Consider the following 19,078-nt stretch of genomic DNA (forward strand, 5'->3'; position numbering starts at 1 on the left):
TGGTTAAGATATCTATAGTATGTCCTTTGTGTTATTTGTGAAACCTCTGAAATTTTATGGATAATATGAATGTGTTTATATGTGATTTTTCTGTGAAGAACGGTTCATAGATTTCATTAGATTCCAAAAGGGATCATTATGCCTAAAAAAGGTTAAGAGACTCTGCCTCAAACTTTTTCCAGTTCTCCAAAGTTCCTATTTCCTGTAATGAATTAGCAAATGCCCCTAATCCTTGAGGCTGTGCTGTTGACTGTCCAGTACTAGATACTGGTCTATGGCTTACATGGCATGACATATCTATTCCTACCTTTTGAACTATTAACTATGAATGAAGAAAACAAGCTAAAGTATACTCTAGGAAGGAAAACACAACTTTTTAAAGGCATGATGCATGAACAAGAAGACTCAGTTCTTACTTTTGATCTTGTAATATTTTTCCTAGATGCTTTTGCAAAGTATTAATACACTAGTGAAGATTGTGGCATCTAACATGCAGAGAGTATGGATTCAAATCTGAACCCTGAGCCATGTTTGATGTCTGGTTGATGGCCTACATGACTTTAGGCTTCAGTTTCTTCATCTCTAAAATGTAATTAATATTATTATATATTTCATTGAGCTGTTTGAAAAATAAATGGAATATGTCTTAAAAGCTGTTAGTAGAACACATAGTATAAAGTAGTCACTAAATGTTAATTACTGTATTTTTATTATTTCATTATTAATGTTTTCATATTTCCCTTATTGGACTATAAAATTCTTGAGGTGTAACATATTTTATGACTGAAGACACAAAAATGCCCTCTAAATATTTGTTGAATAAAGGAATAAAATAACAAAAAACATATCTGATAGACAGTAACCTACCAGAGTTGCTTTTCTGCAGTGAAAGTCACTTTTTTCAGGTTTTTCTCAAGCAGTCATCTCTGTTTATTTTGTAAGGAGAAGCCTGAGTATATAGCCTTGCGAATCTGTTTTGTTTTTACGCTATAGATGATGGGATTGAGCATGGGAGGCAAAAGCAGATATATATTGGCCATCATCGAATGGACGACTTTGGGGGCTGGTGGACCATAGCGATGCACCAAGGACAGGCTCATCATGGGAATGTAGAAAACAGCCACTGCTCCAATGTGGGAAACACAGGTGTGAAAGACCTTATGTCGCTCTTCAGGGGAAGCAATACTGAGGACAGAGCGAATGATCAAGATATAAGACAGGACAATGCATGGTGTATCTACTCCTGTGGTCAGGATGAGATCAATTAATCCACAGATGCTGTTGGCCCGAGTATCTGAACATGCTAATTTAATCACATCTGGGTGGTAGCAGTAGGAGTGGGAAAGGACATTTGTTCTACAGAAATAGAGGGGCTTAAGGAGCAAAAGTAGTGGTACTATTAATACTACAGTGCGTATAATCATTAACAGGCCCATCTGAATGATTCTGGAATTAGTGAGAATAGTAGCATACCTCAGAGGATCACAGATGGCCACATAGCGGTCAAAGGCCATAGCCACCAGCACCCCAGATTCTATGAAGGTAAATCCATGAAGAAAAAACATCTGGATTATGCAGGTATTTAGATTGATTTCAACTGCATCAAACCAGAGGATACCTAATGTTGTTGACATTGTAGAAACAGTCAAGCCCAAGTCAGCAGCTGAAAGCATGGAGAGGAAATAGTACATGGGCTCATGGAGACTCTGCTGGGTAATGATGACAAATAGGATCATGCCGTTCCCACAGAGGGCAATGGCATAGAGACAACAGAAGGGGATAGAGATCCACACATGGACAGACTCTAGGCCAGGAATGCCAGTCAACAAGAAGGTTGGAAATTTAGATGTCAAGTTGCTTAAGATCTCCATGTTTTTTCTGGATTTGTAGCATTTGTCCTCACAATTATCACATCCTATAGAAATAATAAATACATTGTCACACACAAATATCTAGATAAAGTTTCTTTTGGTTAGGAGAGCTATCTAGGTCATGGATAAGTACTCTATCATTGAGAAAACTCTAAATCAAATTCTATTTTAATTACATATATTGTATATATATAATACTCACATATATATAAAAACATTTTTACTCTTAAATTCAAGGAAAATATGTCTAAATAATCTTATACATTTTGATGATAATTATTTCCTATATTGCCAGAATTTTAAGCACCATTAGATCATAAGATTCTATGAGTAATTAATATATAATAAGTAACAAAAATCAATGCATTCAATTTTGAATATGTTGTATATGAAATTACTACAGAAAACCCACCTAAAGATTTCCATGATCTTCAGTACACACATGGGTGTGAATTTCCAGGCAAAAGTCTCCAAAACATTTCAGAGTTATCACTGTATACATGCCATTTTAATCCATCAGTGTGGATGAACCACCTCAGAGAGTACATTTACAAGAGAAAACCAATGAAGACAAACTCCATAGAAGTTATTGGAAAGGACTATATACATTAAAGCAAGATGAGGCTAGACAGCTTTACAGGAACCATTAAAACCAAGAGAGATGGTGTTATGACTGGGTGTTACATGAACAACAATGTCAAATTGCTTAAGTGATCAGGTCCTCTAAGAATTAAAAAGTTCGAATGCTTATACTCTATGTGTAAAACCCAACAGACTCCACCCCAAAATTGCTAGAACTCATGCAGGAATTCAGTGAAGTGGAAAGATGTAAAATCAATGTGCAGAAATTGGTTACATTTTTATACACCAACAATGAGACAGAAGAAAGAGAAATTAAAGAGTTGATCCCATTTACAATTGCACCCAAACCCATGATACCTAGGAATAAATCTAACCAAAGAGGGAAAGGATCTGTACTCAGAAAACTATAGAATACTCATGAAAGAAATTGAGGAAGACACAAAGAAATGGAAAAAATGTTCCATGATCATGGATTGCAAGAACAAATATTGTTAAAATGTCTATGCTACCTAGAGCAATCTACACATTTAATGCAATCCCTATCAAAATACCATCAACTTTTTTCACAGGACTGGAATGTTGAAAAAAAAAAAAACAGAACTGGTGGCATCACAATTCTGGACTTCAAGCTCCATTACAAAGCTATAATCATCAAGACAGTATGGTACTGGAACAAAAACAGACCCATAGATAAATGGAACAGAATAGAGAGCCCAGAAATGGACCCTCAACTCTATGGTCAACTAATCTTCAACAAAGCTGGAAAGACTATCCAATGGAAAAAAAGACAGTCTCTTCAACAAGTGGTGTTGGGAAAATTGGACAACCACATGGAGAAGAATGAAACTGGACCATTTTTTTCCACCTACACCAAAACAGACTCAAGATGGATGAAAGACCCAAATGTGAGACAGGAATCCATTAAAATCCTTGAGGAGAACACAGGCATCAACCTCTTCAACCTCGGCCACAGCAACTTCTTGCTAGACACATCTCCGAAGGCAAGAGAAACAAAGGCAAAATTGAACTTTTGGGAGTTCATCAAAATAAAAAGCTTTTGCACAGCAAATGAAACAGTCAATAAAACCAAAAGACAACCAACAGAATGGGAGAAGATATTTGCAAATGACATATCAGATAAAGGGCTATTATCCAAGATCTATAAAGAACTTATCAAACTCAACTCCCAAAGAACAAATAATCCAATCAAGAAATGGGCAGAAGACATGAACAGACATTTCTGCAAAGAAGACATCCAAATGGCCAACAGACACCTGAAAAAGTGCTCAACATCACTCAGCATCAGGGAAATACAAATCAAAACCACAATGAGATACCACCACACACCAGTCAGAATGGCTAAAATTAATAAGTCAGGAAATGACAGATGTTGGCGAAGATGTGGAGAAAGGGTAACCCTCCTCACTATTGGTGGGAATGCAAGCTGGTGCTGCCACTCTGGAAAACAGTATGGAGTTTCCTCAAAAAGTTGAAAGTAGAGCTACCCTATGACCCCGCAATTGCACTACTAGGTATTTACCCCAGAGATAAAAATGTAGTGATCTGAAGGGGCACCTGCACCCCAATGTTTATAGCAGCAATGTCCACAATAGCCAAACTATGGAAAGAGCTGAGATGTCCACTAACAGATGAATGGATAAAGAAGATGTGGTATATATACACAATGGAATATTACAAAGCCATCAAAAATTGAAATCTTGCCATTTGCATTGACATGGATGGAACTAGAGGGTATTATGGTAAGCAAAATAAGTTAATCAGAGAAAGACAATTATCATATGATCTCACTAATATGTGGAATTTAAGGAACAAGGCAGAGGATCATAGGGGAAGAGAGGAAGAAAAGAAACAAGACAAAACCAGAGAGGGAGACAAACCATAAGAAACTCTTAATCTTAGGAAAGAAACTGAGGGTTGCTAGAGGGGAGAGGGTGAGGAGATGGGTTAACTGGGTAATGGACATTGGGGAGGTATGTGTTGTAAGGAATACTGGGTAATATATAAGACTGATGAATCACAGACCTGTACCCCTGAAATAAATAATACATTATGTTAATTAATTGAATTTAAATTAAAAAGAAATTCTAGAGAATGTAAAATAATCTGAAGTTACAGAAAGCAGATCCTGGGCTACCAGAGGAAGAGTTTGGAGGGAGGTACAGAGAGGGAGAGTTTATAAAAGGGCACAAGAAAACTGTTGGGGATGATCTTTATTTTCATTATCACGACTATGGCGGTGGTTTCACAGGTGTGTGCATATGTCAAAAATTGTGAAGTTATACACTTTAAACGTGTGTAATTTATTATGTGTCAATTACACCTCAATAAAGCTATTTCAAAAGAGAAAAAAAAGGAAAGTAGAGTAGTGGTTGCCAGGGCCTAGGGGTAGAGGGGAATGAGAAGTGATTGCAAATAAACATGAGTTTCTTATTTGGGGTGCTAGAAACATTTTGTAATTAGATAGTGGTGATGCACAACTTTGTGAATATACTAAAAACTACAAAAAGTGAATTGTATACTTTTAAGGGTTAATTTTATGGTGTCTATATTATGTCTCAATAAAAAATATTGTCAATTAGAAAAAAATTTCAAATGCAGCCAAGAGCATAGTGGCCCTAGAAAAACAGTGAAGTCCAGCAATGAAAGCTGAGAACCTGCTACAATGGCTTGAGGATGAAGGCACAAATAAGTGGTAGAGGCACAATGTATATTATTTCTGGAAACTCACCAGTGAAGGCAAGGAGAGAAATAGGCCATCACTAAGAAGACCATAGGTGGATGGAGGGTTTGTACAAAATCGGACAGACTTAGAGAAATGTAAAGTTATAGAAGATAGTGAGAGATTGAAAATATAGAACACTAGGGATTAATTGGTATAGAAATGTCATTAAGAAAGTAGTAGGTGATTGACTATAGAGCATGATAGTAATTCGCTCTCAAAAAGATGAGGATCCTCATTTCCACTGACCCTTGAGGATAAGTGGCAAATGGGTAGACTGGGTGGAGGCTTATGTGAGGGAATTATAATGCAGTGCCTATTTCGTGTTCTTTTTTTTTATTTTTTAAAAATTGTGGTCAAATATACCTAATATAAAGTTTACCATTGTAAGCATTTTTAAGTGTACAGTTCAGTGGTGTTAAATATATTCATAATGTTGTGCAACCATCACCACCCGCCGTCACCCTCTTTTCATCTTGTAAAACTGAAACCGTATACCATTAAACATTCACTCCTCATTGCCCACTTATCTCTTTATAGAGTTCTGACTACTCCTAATATCTCACATAAGTGGAATCATGCAATATTTGTCCTTCAGTGACTACCTTATTTCACTTAGTGTAATATCCCCAAAAGTCATCTGTGTCATATCATATGTCAGAATTTCCTTCCTTTTGTTCTTCTTCCCTCCCTTCCTTCTTCTCTCTCTCTCTCATTCTCTCTCTTTCTTTTCCTTCCTTCCTTCCTTCCTTCCTTCCTTCCTTCCTTCCTTCCTTGAACTTCCTTCCTCCTTTTCTTCTTTCTTTTCCTTATGAATTAAAAGGGGGAAATTTACTGCTGTTCAAGGAGTATGAAGTGATGGATGCTTGTTTGAGAACATGATAGAGGTTTTCAATAGACATTATAGGGAATAAGACAGCCAAATACACACAGAAATGTTATAAATGTTATAAAGCCTTGTTCAATTAAAATGTTAAAAATAATTTTGAAAGCAATACATTTAAATTGTTACATTGTTAAAATCAATTCTAGGAAGACAAATCAAATGGTAGCAATATTAGTTATTGTGATATTAATATTTTTCAATCAAGCTTTTAAAAATACTAGGTAAAGTTTATTACCTGAGAGTAAATACCCTGTAATTAGCATTTATGTCATCATTCCTTTTAGGCTAGTTTTCTGTTGGTTCCTTTTTAAACTCCAGTTCTCAGGTTTTCATTTAATCTGAGAAAAACTATTACAATATTTGTCTATAAACTAGTCTGGGTCAGATATCTGTGTGTTATATGGATCCCTGAAGACAAGGTGAATCCTAATGTTACCTATTTTCTGGAAGTTCATATGAATATTTGTGAATAGGTAACAATCAAAGCATAAAGTCAAAACAATGAACTCCTTTCTCTACCTTCTTACCAGCTTTATGTGGAAAGAGGAGCCTTCCTTGTTTTTACCACCAGAGAGAGAGCGCAAGTTACAGTTCTGGAGCCACGGACTTTATAGCAAAGTGGAATTGAGCTGTGGGGCCATTGTTAAAATGTGCATCTCCCTGGGGCCATATTCAGAGAAAAACTCAAATCTCTCTTTCTTCATCTGTAAATACAGGACAATGCTATATAATCTCAGAAGGATTTTAGCTACTAACTCAAGTGACTAGTGATCCACAGGCATTAAATGCAAAGCAAAAAACCTAATTTAGCCATATAAATGGAAAGTTTAGGCATTTTCTGGGCATTGTAGGATAGAGAAATGCATGTTATGGGCTATGGATTATCAGTACACTGGGAAGATAGTAACTAATTCACTGGAATAATAATTATGGTGACAATGGAGAGAGAAATTATGCACCCCAGCTTCCAGGCCCTTGGTCCTACATTATCACATTGACACATGGGGAGGATGATACATCTAGTCCACAATCCATCTCTGTCCAGCCACTCACTGGCTTTTCCCCAAGAAATGGGTCAGCTCCTTATATATTAATTCGGCCCTGTTTAGCTAGTGGCCGGGTCACTGTGGGTGAATGATGAGTTCTCATGTGCATGTGTTCTTGTTCTCATAATTAACGATTTTCCTGTGGTACTAAGTTCAAGAACATAAGATTCCTGGGGAAGTTTGGCCATTGTTGTCAATGTGGACAGTTGCATAATGGAGGCAGGTTGCTTTTCAGATCTAGCAATTCTAGATTCATAGGAAAAAAGAAGATCCAGATTTGAACATTATGTTTCTCCTTTATAGAGAACTCCCACATTGGCAAAGAGAGTCTTATGTTTACCTAGATATCAATAAAACCAATAATCTGTTACCCATTTAGCTATTTTTCTTTAATTTCTATTTTTCTATTATTCCTATGGTTCCTGGTTGAGACTCTTTTTGTTTATTTAAGATTTTATTTATTTATTTGACAGAAAGAGAGAGCACAAGCAGGGGAGTGGCAGTCAGAGGGAGAGGGAGAAGCAGACTCACTGCTGAGTAAGGAGCCCAATGTGGGGCTCGGTCCCAGGACCCTGGGATCATGACCTGAGTTGAAGGCAGATGCTTAATGAACTGAGCCACCCAGGTGCCCCCCTGTTTGAGACTCTTAATGCCAGAAAATGTAAGAGGGCCAATTCAAGTATTATAACTCTACCTGGAACCCCTATCAAGCACCTGGCTGATACTTCAACAACAAGAAATGAGCTATGAGCAAATCATTGCACCAAATTTTATGAGTCAGTGTAAAAAAATTACCATTGTTGCCTTCAAAGAGCTGACAATCTAACCAGGGTTTCCATCCAAATTTTTCTGTGATGGGCAGATTATAAAATAATAGTCCCTGATTATCCCTGCCTCCTTGAACCCTTGTGTGATCCTTTGCTCTTGAATATGGGTAGAGCCTATGATGTGCTTCTAACCCATGGTATAATGGCAGAGGTGATAGGATATTACTTTCATGCCTACGTTACCTAAGATTGGTGCCGATGAAATGTCAGCATGTTGCTTTGCCATATGGCAAAGAACTGACGGCCATCTGTAGCCAACAACCAGCTAAGAACTAAACATGGCTTTGTCCAGCCAACAGCCAGCCAGGGAACTGAGTCCCTCAATCTAACAGGCCACAAGGAACTAACAGAATCCTGCTAACAACCTGGTGATCTTGAATGCATATCCTTCCCCAGTCGAGCATCGTGTGAGACCCTGGCCCTGACTATACCTTGATTACAGTCTTGCAGACTCAGCTAAGCTGTACCCAGAGTACTGCCCTAGTGAAACTGTGAGATAAATATTTTGAGATCTTTAAAGACAGGACATTTGTGGTAATTTGTTAGGCAGCAATAGATGATTTCTGTGTAAGGTCTACAGAAATCTGTTTCAGTTGCTTTTCACTGCTCAACTCTCTTGCGGTTCCTCATGAGCACTAAAGCACTAAAATGCAGAGTCATATTTACTTATGCCCTGAATGGTATGTCTTCATGGAGGTTTTGAAGTTACTGAGGAAAAAGATTGTGCTTTTTACAGCTTATGCATTATATAAAGCACCCAGAACACATCAGGATACATCATAGGAACCAAATAATAGCTTGTTGAATCGGAAATAAAAGTCTAACATAAAGATAATAACATACATTCAGCAGACTATGCATGTGTTGTACTGCTCAATGATTTATCACATAGAATTGCAGGCCAGGTAGTGATACGGAACAGAGGCTTCAAGTTTTTTTTCTTTTCTATAAGGAATATATTGTAAATATTTTAATTTTTTTCAGGCCATATAGTTCTCTGTCTTAACTATGCACATTTGATATTGTAGCATGGAAATAGCTATGGACAACTTGATTTGATATGGCTGGGTTCAAATTAAACTTCATTTATAAAAATAGGTGGCAGGCCAGATTTGGCTTGCTGGCTATAGTTTGTTAACTCTGATCCTTACCACATATTCTCTTCTATCCCATCCCAATAACTGTCCCCTCCTTCTACGCACAAAGTTACCACCATCCTGACTTCCAACATCCTAGATTGGTTTTGCCTATAACTTGCATTTATTATATAATAAAATATAAATATATAAATTGAAGAATACAGTATCAATACTTATGTTTCTGGCTCATTTCACGTTACCTTTGTGAGATTTTTTTCCATGTTGTGTATGGCAGGTGTTTCATTCTTTTTTTTTTTTTTAAGATTTTATTTATTTATTTTAGACAGAAGGAGCGTGAGCAGGGGGAGGAGCAGAGGGAGCTCATCTCCAGCAGACTCCTCACTGAGTGCAGAACCCAATGCGGGGCTCTATCCCAGGACCCCGAGATCATGATCTGAGCCTAAACTAAGAGTCAGATGCTTAACTGACTGATTCACCCAGGTGCCCCTGTTCATTCTTTTTAATTCTTGTAATTGTATGAACACACCAAAAGTTACCAATGTTTCTTTTCCTAGACATTTTCATTGTGTTCTGGTTTTGGTTATAATTATATTGCTATAAACATTATTATGTCTTTTAGAGCACACATATATACATTTCTGTTGGTGAATATTTCAGGAGCTAAATTGCTGGGTCAAGTTTGAGATACTACCAGACAAGGTTTAAAAGAATTTATACCAGTTTACATTCACACCAGCAGCATGTGAGAGTTTCTGTTGATTCATATCTTTACTAATATTTGATATTACCAGTATTTTTAAAGCTAACCATCCTGTGGGTTTGTTGTCTGATTTTGGTATTAGTTAGCATTTTCCTAACTAATGATATTGTATACCTGTTCATATGTTTAATGACACTTTGGATATAGTTTCTTATAAGCCTGTTCCAGGCTTTTCCCCATTTTTTCATTGGCTTGTTTGCTTTTTCTTTTGATTTTTATAGAGTTCTTTATATATACAGGATACAAAACCTCTTTTTAATATTCACTTTCTTGAGAAGTGTCTTCTGATGAATAGATTTCCTGTTTTAATTTAGAGCAAGCTGTTTTCCCTTTATATTTAATGACTTCTAACCTCTAGTTAAGACATAGTTGTTTACTCCACCAATGTAAATATATTTTCCAGTGGACAATAAATAGGAACCTCTTGTCCAAATGGGAACCTGATTTTTTTTATTTTCCACATTTAAATCTATATATCATTTGGAATACATTTGTATTTGTGGTATGAGGTGGATGGAGGTCAAGTTTATTTTTGTATGAATATAAAAATTAACTCAGAAACTTTCATTGAAGAGACCAAGGTTTCTACATTGGTGTTTGGTTGCACCTTTATTATAAAGTGTTCATATATCTCTTGTGTCTGCTTTGGACTCTTTCCTCTGCTTCCTTATTCCAATTGTCTGATTCTTGGCAAAAACCAAATTGTCTTAAATATTGTAGCTTAGTAATGGTTCTCTGTTGAATTCAGTAAGTCTTCAAATAACCTAAAAAATTTCATTATGGATTTTAGAATCAGCTTGTTAACTCACCACACAGATACATGCGTGTGTGTGTGTGTGTGCGCGCGCACACACACACACACACACACACACACATCCATACAGAAATTCTGAGACTGATGGGATTGCATTGAACCTATAAACTATCTTGAGGAGAATATTTCACAGCATTTTAACATACTGAATTATCCAACCCTTGAATATGGTTTGTCTCTCCCTTTATTTAGGATTTCCTTAATTTCAATGCACTTTTATAGTTTTCAGAGTAGAGGTGTTTTACATCTTTGTAAAATTTATTTTTAGGTGTTTGATTTTTATGTATTTTAAATGGTAGCCCTTTAAATATACTCTTCTAAGTGTTTGTTAGAAAATATGAAAAACACTTTTGTATTGTGACATTGTATCATATATCTTGCTACATCCATTTATTAATTTAAATATTTGTCCATTCCATTGCTTAAATTTTATTTATTTATTTATTTATTTATTTATTTATTTATTTATTTGAGGGAGAGAGAGAGAGTGTGAGAAGTGGGGGGGGGGAGAGTACAGAGAGAGCAGCAGACTCTCCTCTGAGCAGGGAGCCAGATGAGGGGCTTGATCCTAGGACTCCAGGATCATGACCTGTGCCTAAGGCAGACACTTAATCAACTGAGCCACCCCAGTGCCCCAAAAGTTTGTCCATTCTTTGTATATTCTGCATAACCTATCAGCTTCCTATAAATAAAATGACCTCTATTTTTTCCTTTCTATTTATTCTCTAAATGTGTGTGTGTGTGTACATGTGTGTGTGTGTGTGTGTGTTTAGTTTTTACTGTAGGTACTTGATTTTAATGCAGTGAATTATAAGAAACACATTGATTTATTAATATGTTTTAGGAAAAGAAAAATCATACAATGGTTATGTATGTTGATTATGAAATACATTCTTAATTCATACACTTTAAATGTAAAAACAAATTCAGGTTAGTGTATTAGAAATAAGGATACTCTTCTTTGATTGCAAATAAAGAAATGGTCATTTATCTAAAGTCCTAATAACTGCATTGACACTGGCAAAATAGAACGTGTTTATTAGAATGCAGTCATCTTCAGTCCTCACTTCACATTAGCATTAACTGGGAAGCTGGGACTTTTTGACTTGAGTTCTATTTGATCTGGTATAGAGGAAGGATAGACAATTACTCTTGAAGGTTACAGTCCTAGGATGGAATTCTAGGGACATCCCATCCTGAGTTTTCCAATACTTCTTTGGAATTCCTGGAAAACTTGATAAACCTCTCTGGATCTTCCCTTCTTAATTGCATTTACTGAGCACGAAGTGATTAATTATCTCACTGATTCCAGTAGCTGCCTGCAAGTAAACAGCAATATCTTCACTTCATATGTCAAGAAATGAAGAATCAAAAAGTGAAGGATCCTGTCAAGTTTTAGATAGATAGAATCAGAGGTAAAATTTGAACATAGATTTGTCTAAAGATTCTAAAATTTTTGCCCCAGTCGAAAGTTTAATGGCAAGGTTTTATTTTAAGTAAACCTTTCATTGAAGTATAACATACATTACAGGGTACCACCATAATTGTACAGCTTGGATTTTCCCATTTGAACATATTGGTGTAACCACAACCCAGTTAAAGTAACAGAAAATTACTAGCACCCCAGAAGCCACCTTTCCAGATCTTTCAATCTTTCTTCCTCTCTCCTCAGAGGCAACCACTATTCTGACTTCTAACAAAATAAATTAATTTTGCCCGTTTCTGAACTGTAAGTGAATGGATTAGTGCTATATTTAATAAATGTAATCTTTTACATCTGGCTTTTTATAAAATTTATTGTTATTTTTTGCTTTACATTATGTTTGTGGAATTCATTCACATAGTTATGTCTAATTATAGTTCTTTCATTTTCATTGCTGTGTGATGTTATACCCCATGGCTATACCTCACCTGAATTAATTTATCCATTTTGTTGTTAATGGGTATTTGGTGGTTTTCCTGGTTTTCTTTTCTTTTCTTTTTTTAAAGATTTTATTTATTTATTCGACAGAGATAGAGACAGCCAGCGAGAGAGGGAACACAAGCAGGGGGAGTAGGAGAGGAAGAACCAGGCTCATAGCAGAAGAGCCTGATGTGGGGCTCGATCCCACAACGTCGGGATCATGTCCTGAGCCGAAGGCAGATGCTTAACCGCTGTGCCACCCAGGCACCCCCTGGTTTTATTTTCTATTGCCAGTAATTCTGCTGTGAGCATCATTTTCTTTGGCATTCAAGAAATATATGGATGCACTGCCCACGGTTGCAAGCCTGAGAGGAAAATTGTCGGGTTAAGCGCTAGTAGACATGACCAAGAAGTTTTCCAATTATAGCCATTTACACCTGCACTAGCAGGGCAAAGAGTTTGAGTTAATTCACATTTTACTCTATAGGTGGGATTGCTATATTTTTTAAATTTAAATTCAATTAGCCAACGTATAGTACATCATTAGTTTTTGATGTAGTGTTCAATGATTCATTAGTTGCATATAACACCCTGTGCTCATCAGATCACATGCCCTCCTTAATGCCCATCACCCAGTTACCCCATCTCCCCACCCCACTCCTTTCTGTAAACCTCAGTCTGTTTCCCAGAGTCAAGAGTCTCTCATGGTTTGTCTCCCTCTGATTTATTCCCATTCAGTAACCCCCCAATCCCCATCCATTATGGTCCTCTGTGCTATTCCTTATATTCCACATATGAGTGAAACCATATGATAATTGTCTTTCTCTGATTGACTTATTTCACTTAGCATAATACTCTTCAGTTCCGTCCATGTTGATGCAAAGGGTAGGCATTCATCCCTTCTGACAGCTGAGTAATATTCCATTGTATATATGAACCACAGCTTCTTTATCCATTCGTCTGTTGAAGGACATCTTGGCTTCTTCCATAGTTTGGCTATTATGGACATTGCTGCTATGAACATTGGAGTGCAAGTGCTCCTTCTTTTCACTACATCTGTATCTTTGAGGTAAATACCCAGTAGTGCAATTGCTGGGTCTTAGGGCAGCTCTATTTTCAATGTCTGGAGGAACCTCCATAGGTGGCTGTACTAGCTTGCATTCCCACCAACACTGTAAGAGGGTTACACTTTCTCTGCATCCTTGCCAACATTTGTTATTTCCTGTCTTGTTAATTTTAGTTATTCTAACTGGTGTAAGGTGGCATCTCATTGTGATTTTGATTTGTATTTCCCTGATGGCAAGTATTGTGGAGCATTTTTTCATATGTATGTTAGAAATTTGTATGTCTTCTGTGGAGAAATGTCTGTTCATGTCTTCTGCCCATTTCTTGACTGGATTGTTTGTGTTTTGGGTGTTGAGTTTCAGAAGTTCTTTATAGATCTTGGGTACTAACCCTTTATCTGTTATGTCATTTGCAAATATCTTCTCCCATTCCATAGGTTGCCTTTTAGTTTTGTTGACTGTTTCCTTTGCTGTGCAGAAGCTTTATATCTTGATGAAGGCCCAATAGTTCATTTTTGCTTTTGTTTTCCTTGCCTTTGGACAAGGACTGACCTGACACAGTGGTTGAGTGGTGTAAGTGAAGAGGTTATGAAAGAGAGAGCACACTGCAGTGGTGAGAGTGGGAAGCCTAAGGGACCTCTGTGCAACTCTGGGTTTTGGTTTCTGGCTTTTATTGACAGTTGTTGACTAGGGAGTGGACTGTTTATTTCTTGGGGAGGGGATTTCTGGGGGAGCAGTGCTTAGTGCTTCTTCTCCCTTACTATGTCAGGGTCCCTGGACATCTTTTCATGGGCCTGTCTATTTGATCTAGCTTCTTGTGGAACACTGCCAGGACAGGCTTCTGTCTTTTCCAATAGATGGCCATGATTTCTCCTTTACTGGCCTCCAGGAATCCTTCTAAAGCTTAACTAACTATTCCAGAACTGAGCCCTGACAGCAAAGATTGGATCTGAGTAATGTTTAAAATCCAGGAGAAGCTGACCTGCTTTTGTTCAGTTCTGCCTGGCCTCTCCTAGTCAGTAGGTCACCTAGAGGTGTGTGCTCCCCAAGAGAAGAGAGGCACTGTGATGACTCTGCCCATCTCACAAATGGGAAAGCCAATCTCTCACTCAAAGTACACCCTTGTTGGTTTTTGGGAATGAGTACAGAGATGCTGAAGTTATTTACAGATTTGACGTCCTGGACCCATTGTCCACTGGTTCTTCAGGTTGTAATGGAGGCAATCATCTGTTTCCACTGATTCAGAAAATTTAAGGATACTTCTAACCAGGACAGAGCTGCATGGGTTAAGAAATTAGTTTTCCTTTTGGAGCTGGAATTGTAGGTATCCAGTATATTTCTTTTGTTAATTTCTTACTAACTAGGTTCTCTGATTGCCAGTCTCTCTTGTTCTCCATGTTCCCATCCTCTTACAGAATGATTGGAGCAACATAAACGCCCAATCGGTATTTCTTGACTCTAAATTTCCAAATAGTTTATATTTGTTAATAAAATAGTTTATATTTGTTAATAAAAAGAAGTGTATGAGGGATGAATTGTTTTTCATATATCAAATTTATCTTCTTTGACAAACAACATCCTTCAGAGTTTCCATGGGAATAATGAAATGAGGCCCTAGGACTGAAAAGTCTGGTATCCCATTTGGCAGGATGGAGGACAAAATTGACCTGCACATGCCATTCTGTGGTCAGCAGTGGAATTGTTGTGACGGTCATACCAGCCCCATATAAACATTTAAGCATTCATTCCTGTAAGTAGTTTTTTGGAGTAGCCTGGTTTGGAGATAGAATAGTGAATACCTGTGCTATACTTTTATGGAAGTTATATTCCAGACAGAGGAACAGATGGTGAATAAGTAATTTAAATAATTACACATTGTGTTAAGAGAGGATATCAAATATTTGAGTTGAAGGAAAATTACAGGGGGCAAGAACTAATTGAGATACATAGGTTAAGAAACATGTCACTGATAAGGAGGGTATTAGTTGATACCTAAGGGATGTTGAGAGGAGCCTAGTATGTTCTAGAAAATAACAACTGAGGGAAATGGGAAGATTTAGAGCAAAGCTCTAGACAGATAAGAAGTGGATATGTTTGGTAGAAGGCTAGAAGGGCTGAAGCAAGGGAAAACGGTAACAATTGGTTACAACAGTAGCAATACCTCAATGGGTACGTGGAAAAAATAGAATATACTACTCAGAATTAACAGGAAATGCTCTACTTATCATACATGCAACAGTAAGGCTGAATCTGAAAAACTTTATACTGTGTGAAAGACACCAGACTCAAAAGAATGTATTATTTATTCTCTCATTTACAAAGTGCTAGTGAGAGAAAAATTAATCTATAGTGAAAGACATCAGCTCAGGGTTTTCCTGGCCGGGGTAGAGAGGGGGTGATTGACCCCAGAGAGACATGAGAACCTTTTATGAAGTGAGGGAAATGTTCTGTGTCTGAATCGGGCTGGTAGCTACAGAGGGAGGCATGTGTCAGAACTCTTCAAAGTGTGGGTTAAAATATTTACATTTTATTGTCACAAGTTAAACAGCAACAAATCTTATTTTAAGAGAAAAAAAGAAGGACTCACAATCATTAACTGATTTGCTGAGAACAGGATCAGGATCCCTTTGCATCTCTAATATCTGGAAATCTTGAAAATGCTCCTTCAGAGTAGCCATTCATTTCTGGGGACACTTTTAGGCTCCTCTAGCTGTTTCTCCTGGGAGAAGCAAACATGTTCCCGATTAACTCTTCAAGCACCTTCATCTGATGTTGGTTTTAGGAACATAAGTCCCTGAGTTCTAGAATCTTCCTTACTGCTGGCTTTGACAGGAGAGTGGTGAAGGAGGACAAATACACAGATGCAGTAAATGTGATAGATGGTTTTGCCTTGTTTGTGGTGATGCTATCATGTGTGTATGCATATGTCCAAAGTCATCAAAATGCATACATCAAACATATGCACCTTTTTGTGTAAGTACGCCACAATAAAGTGAAAAAATCAGAAAGTATATAGTTTTCTAAAACAGCTTAACATTTTAATTGAAAAGGAAATTAAATATTGGCAAATCCTCAGATTTACAGTGTATTTCGTTACCTTTAACAATACAACTATCTTCAGAAGAGAATCTCCTTTTCCATTTTTTCCCAAAACTTCTTCACTCTGCAATCCACTGTCATCGGGCAATAGGCAATTTCTGGAAGGAGAGACCAACACTCAGCCTACCAAATGCTCCCTGTTACCAGTCTCAAAATGTTGTGATTCTGGCAGCAATTTTCATGGAGATTTGCAAGATTATCTGGAACTTGCTGTATTCTGGAGTCCTTCATCCTCTCGGACTACCTCCTCCATTCCCTTAGGCTTTGGCACTGAATTAACCTGTTCTATACACTTTTGTTATTGTTTCAGATACTTTTTCACATACTAAAACTTTCTCAAGGATAATTTTTAAAAATACATGAATGTGCAAAAAGAAAATTAAAATACCACAAGTCTCAGTATTGAGTTGTAATTTATTAGCATTTAGATGTAGTCCCAGAATCTTTTTCTATGCCTATGTATTTCTTTTTAGAATTGGTATCATCCTTATCGGCAAATGTAATTTTCTTTATCATTATATATTGATCATTTTTCACATCTTTACATGCATTTTGCAAATATACTAGTTAAACGATAAATGATATTCAGTTGCTCATTCTTCATCTGGGTCTTCTGGATCAATATATGTACGTTTCCGTGTTTGTTTTTATAATTAGTGAATCTATTCTTTTTCTCTTAGGGCTTTTTTTTTTTTTTAAGATATATTAGTCACCATACAGTACATCATTAGCTTTTGATGTAGTGTTCCATGATTCATTGTTATGTGTCTTTGTACTTTTTTTCCCCTCAAATTCTATTTTCATAAAGAGATTCCAAGATGGAAAAATACGTATACTTTTTAACTGTTTTGATGGAAAGTTCTAATCTCCTTCTTAACAAGGTATAGGAACTTATACTTCTCCTTCCAGGGTAAAAAAAATCATTTTCACCTTAGTGGTCTATGGAAGATGGGATTCTGTTCAAATCTTTCCTTATGTGATAGGTGGACATATTTTTTTATGGTTTTCTTGTGATGATGAAGATTAGTCAACTCAGTATTTACGATCAATCACATGTCAGAAAGCTCTTGTTCTGGGCATTTTGAAAATTGTTCCTTTTGTTCTGTAGGGTTGCTAATCTCTGGCCTTTTGTCGCAGAGATAACTTTGTTCTGATATGTGATGTGCCAGGAGAGTGGGGCAGTGGGGTTGGTTGTGATCCCGTGACCCTTGGCTCAGGGATCTTTTCCACAACATCCTTGAATAACCCTGTCCCTTATCTGCTTGGTTCTAACTCCATAGATGATGGGGTTGAGCATGGGAGGTACCAGTAGATAGATATTAGCAAACATGATATGTACCACTCGGGGCACATGATGTCCAAAGCGGTGGGTGAGGAAGGTAAAGAGGGCTGGGATGTAAAGAGCCAAGATGACACAGATATGGGAAGCACATGTGCCAAAAGCCTTGAGCCGGGCTTCATCAGAGGGCAACCTCAGAACAGTTCTCAGAATCATCACATAGGATATACTGATGACAATGATATCAAAGCCAACCACAGAGAAAGCCACAAAGAGCCCATATGCACGATTGACTCTAGTATCTGCACACACCAGCTTCAGCACAGCCATGTGCTCACAGTAGGACTGGGGAATGACGTGGTTGGGGCAGAAGGGCATCCCGGAGACCATGAAGCAGAAGGGACTCACCCACAGCAACCCTCTCATCATCACAGCTGCTCCCAGTTTCCCCACCATAGCTGGGGTCAGGATAGTAGAGTGGTGGAGTGGGAAGCAGATAGCCACATAACGGTCCAAGGCCATAGCCATGAGCAGCCCAGACTCCACAGAAGAAAAGGCGTGGATGAAGAACACCTGGATGAGGCAGGCATGGTATTCAATCTCATGAGCATGAAACCAGAGTATAGCCAGCATTTTAGGTTGGGTGGAAGAGGAGAGGGTCAGATCAGTGATAGCCAGCATGGCTAGAAAGAGGTACATGGGCTCATGCAGAGTGTGGTCAGTTCGGACTATATGAAGGACAATGATATTGCCAACTATAGCCACAAGATACATGGCACAGAGAGGAAAGGCAATCCAAAAGTGGTAATTCTCAAGTCCTGGGATCCCAAGTAGGATGAAGGACGCAGGTTGTGAAGAGCTATTCTCTGAAGCCAGCATCATAGAATGGTTATATTGTTCTCCCCTGAGAAGGTATGTACTCTATATAGGTGATAATAATCAAATGAATATTATTATTTATACTCTTTTCGAAAGAGCAATTTAAAAATAGAGTAAAAGGGTTTAATGTTAAAGGAATAATTTTAACTGTTTTAATAAATAGATTTTTGCACATAAAGTGATGCTACTCTTTATTCCTCATTCATATTTATGTCATTCAAAATGGAA

The 19,078-nt window shown here is 37.4% G+C and overlaps 2 protein-coding genes across 2 annotated transcripts; both read right to left on the reverse strand.

Annotated features, from left to right (window-relative positions):
• Positions 1–920: 920 nt before the first annotated feature.
• On the reverse strand, positions 921–1,880 carry LOC113269514 (olfactory receptor 51F1-like). Its single transcript, XM_026518392.3, has one exon. The coding sequence runs from the start codon at positions 1,869–1,871 to the stop codon at positions 921–923; it is 951 nt and encodes a 316-aa protein (XP_026374177.2). The 5' UTR covers positions 1,872–1,880.
• A 16,025-nt stretch (positions 1,881–17,905) lies between these two features.
• On the reverse strand, positions 17,906–18,853 carry LOC125282480 (olfactory receptor 52R1-like). The gene has a single exon (XM_048217351.2). It carries the CDS (start codon positions 18,851–18,853, stop codon positions 17,906–17,908), a length of 948 nt encoding a protein of 315 aa, XP_048073308.1.
• Positions 18,854–19,078: the final 225 nt, after the last annotated feature.

Source organism: Ursus arctos, unplaced genomic scaffold (assembly GCF_023065955.2).
Source record: "Ursus arctos isolate Adak ecotype North America unplaced genomic scaffold, UrsArc2.0 scaffold_22, whole genome shotgun sequence".
NCBI lineage: Eukaryota > Metazoa > Chordata > Mammalia > Carnivora > Ursidae > Ursus > Ursus arctos.

What these genes read in the sequence shown, in the direction of transcription:
- LOC113269514 (XM_026518392.3), bottom strand. Translation starts at nt 1,871, where the DNA reads ATGGAGATCTTAAGCAACTTGACATCTAAATTTCCAACCTTCTTGTTG.
- LOC125282480 (XM_048217351.2), bottom strand. Translation starts at nt 18,853, where the DNA reads ATGATGCTGGCTTCAGAGAATAGCTCTTCACAACCTGCGTCCTTCATC.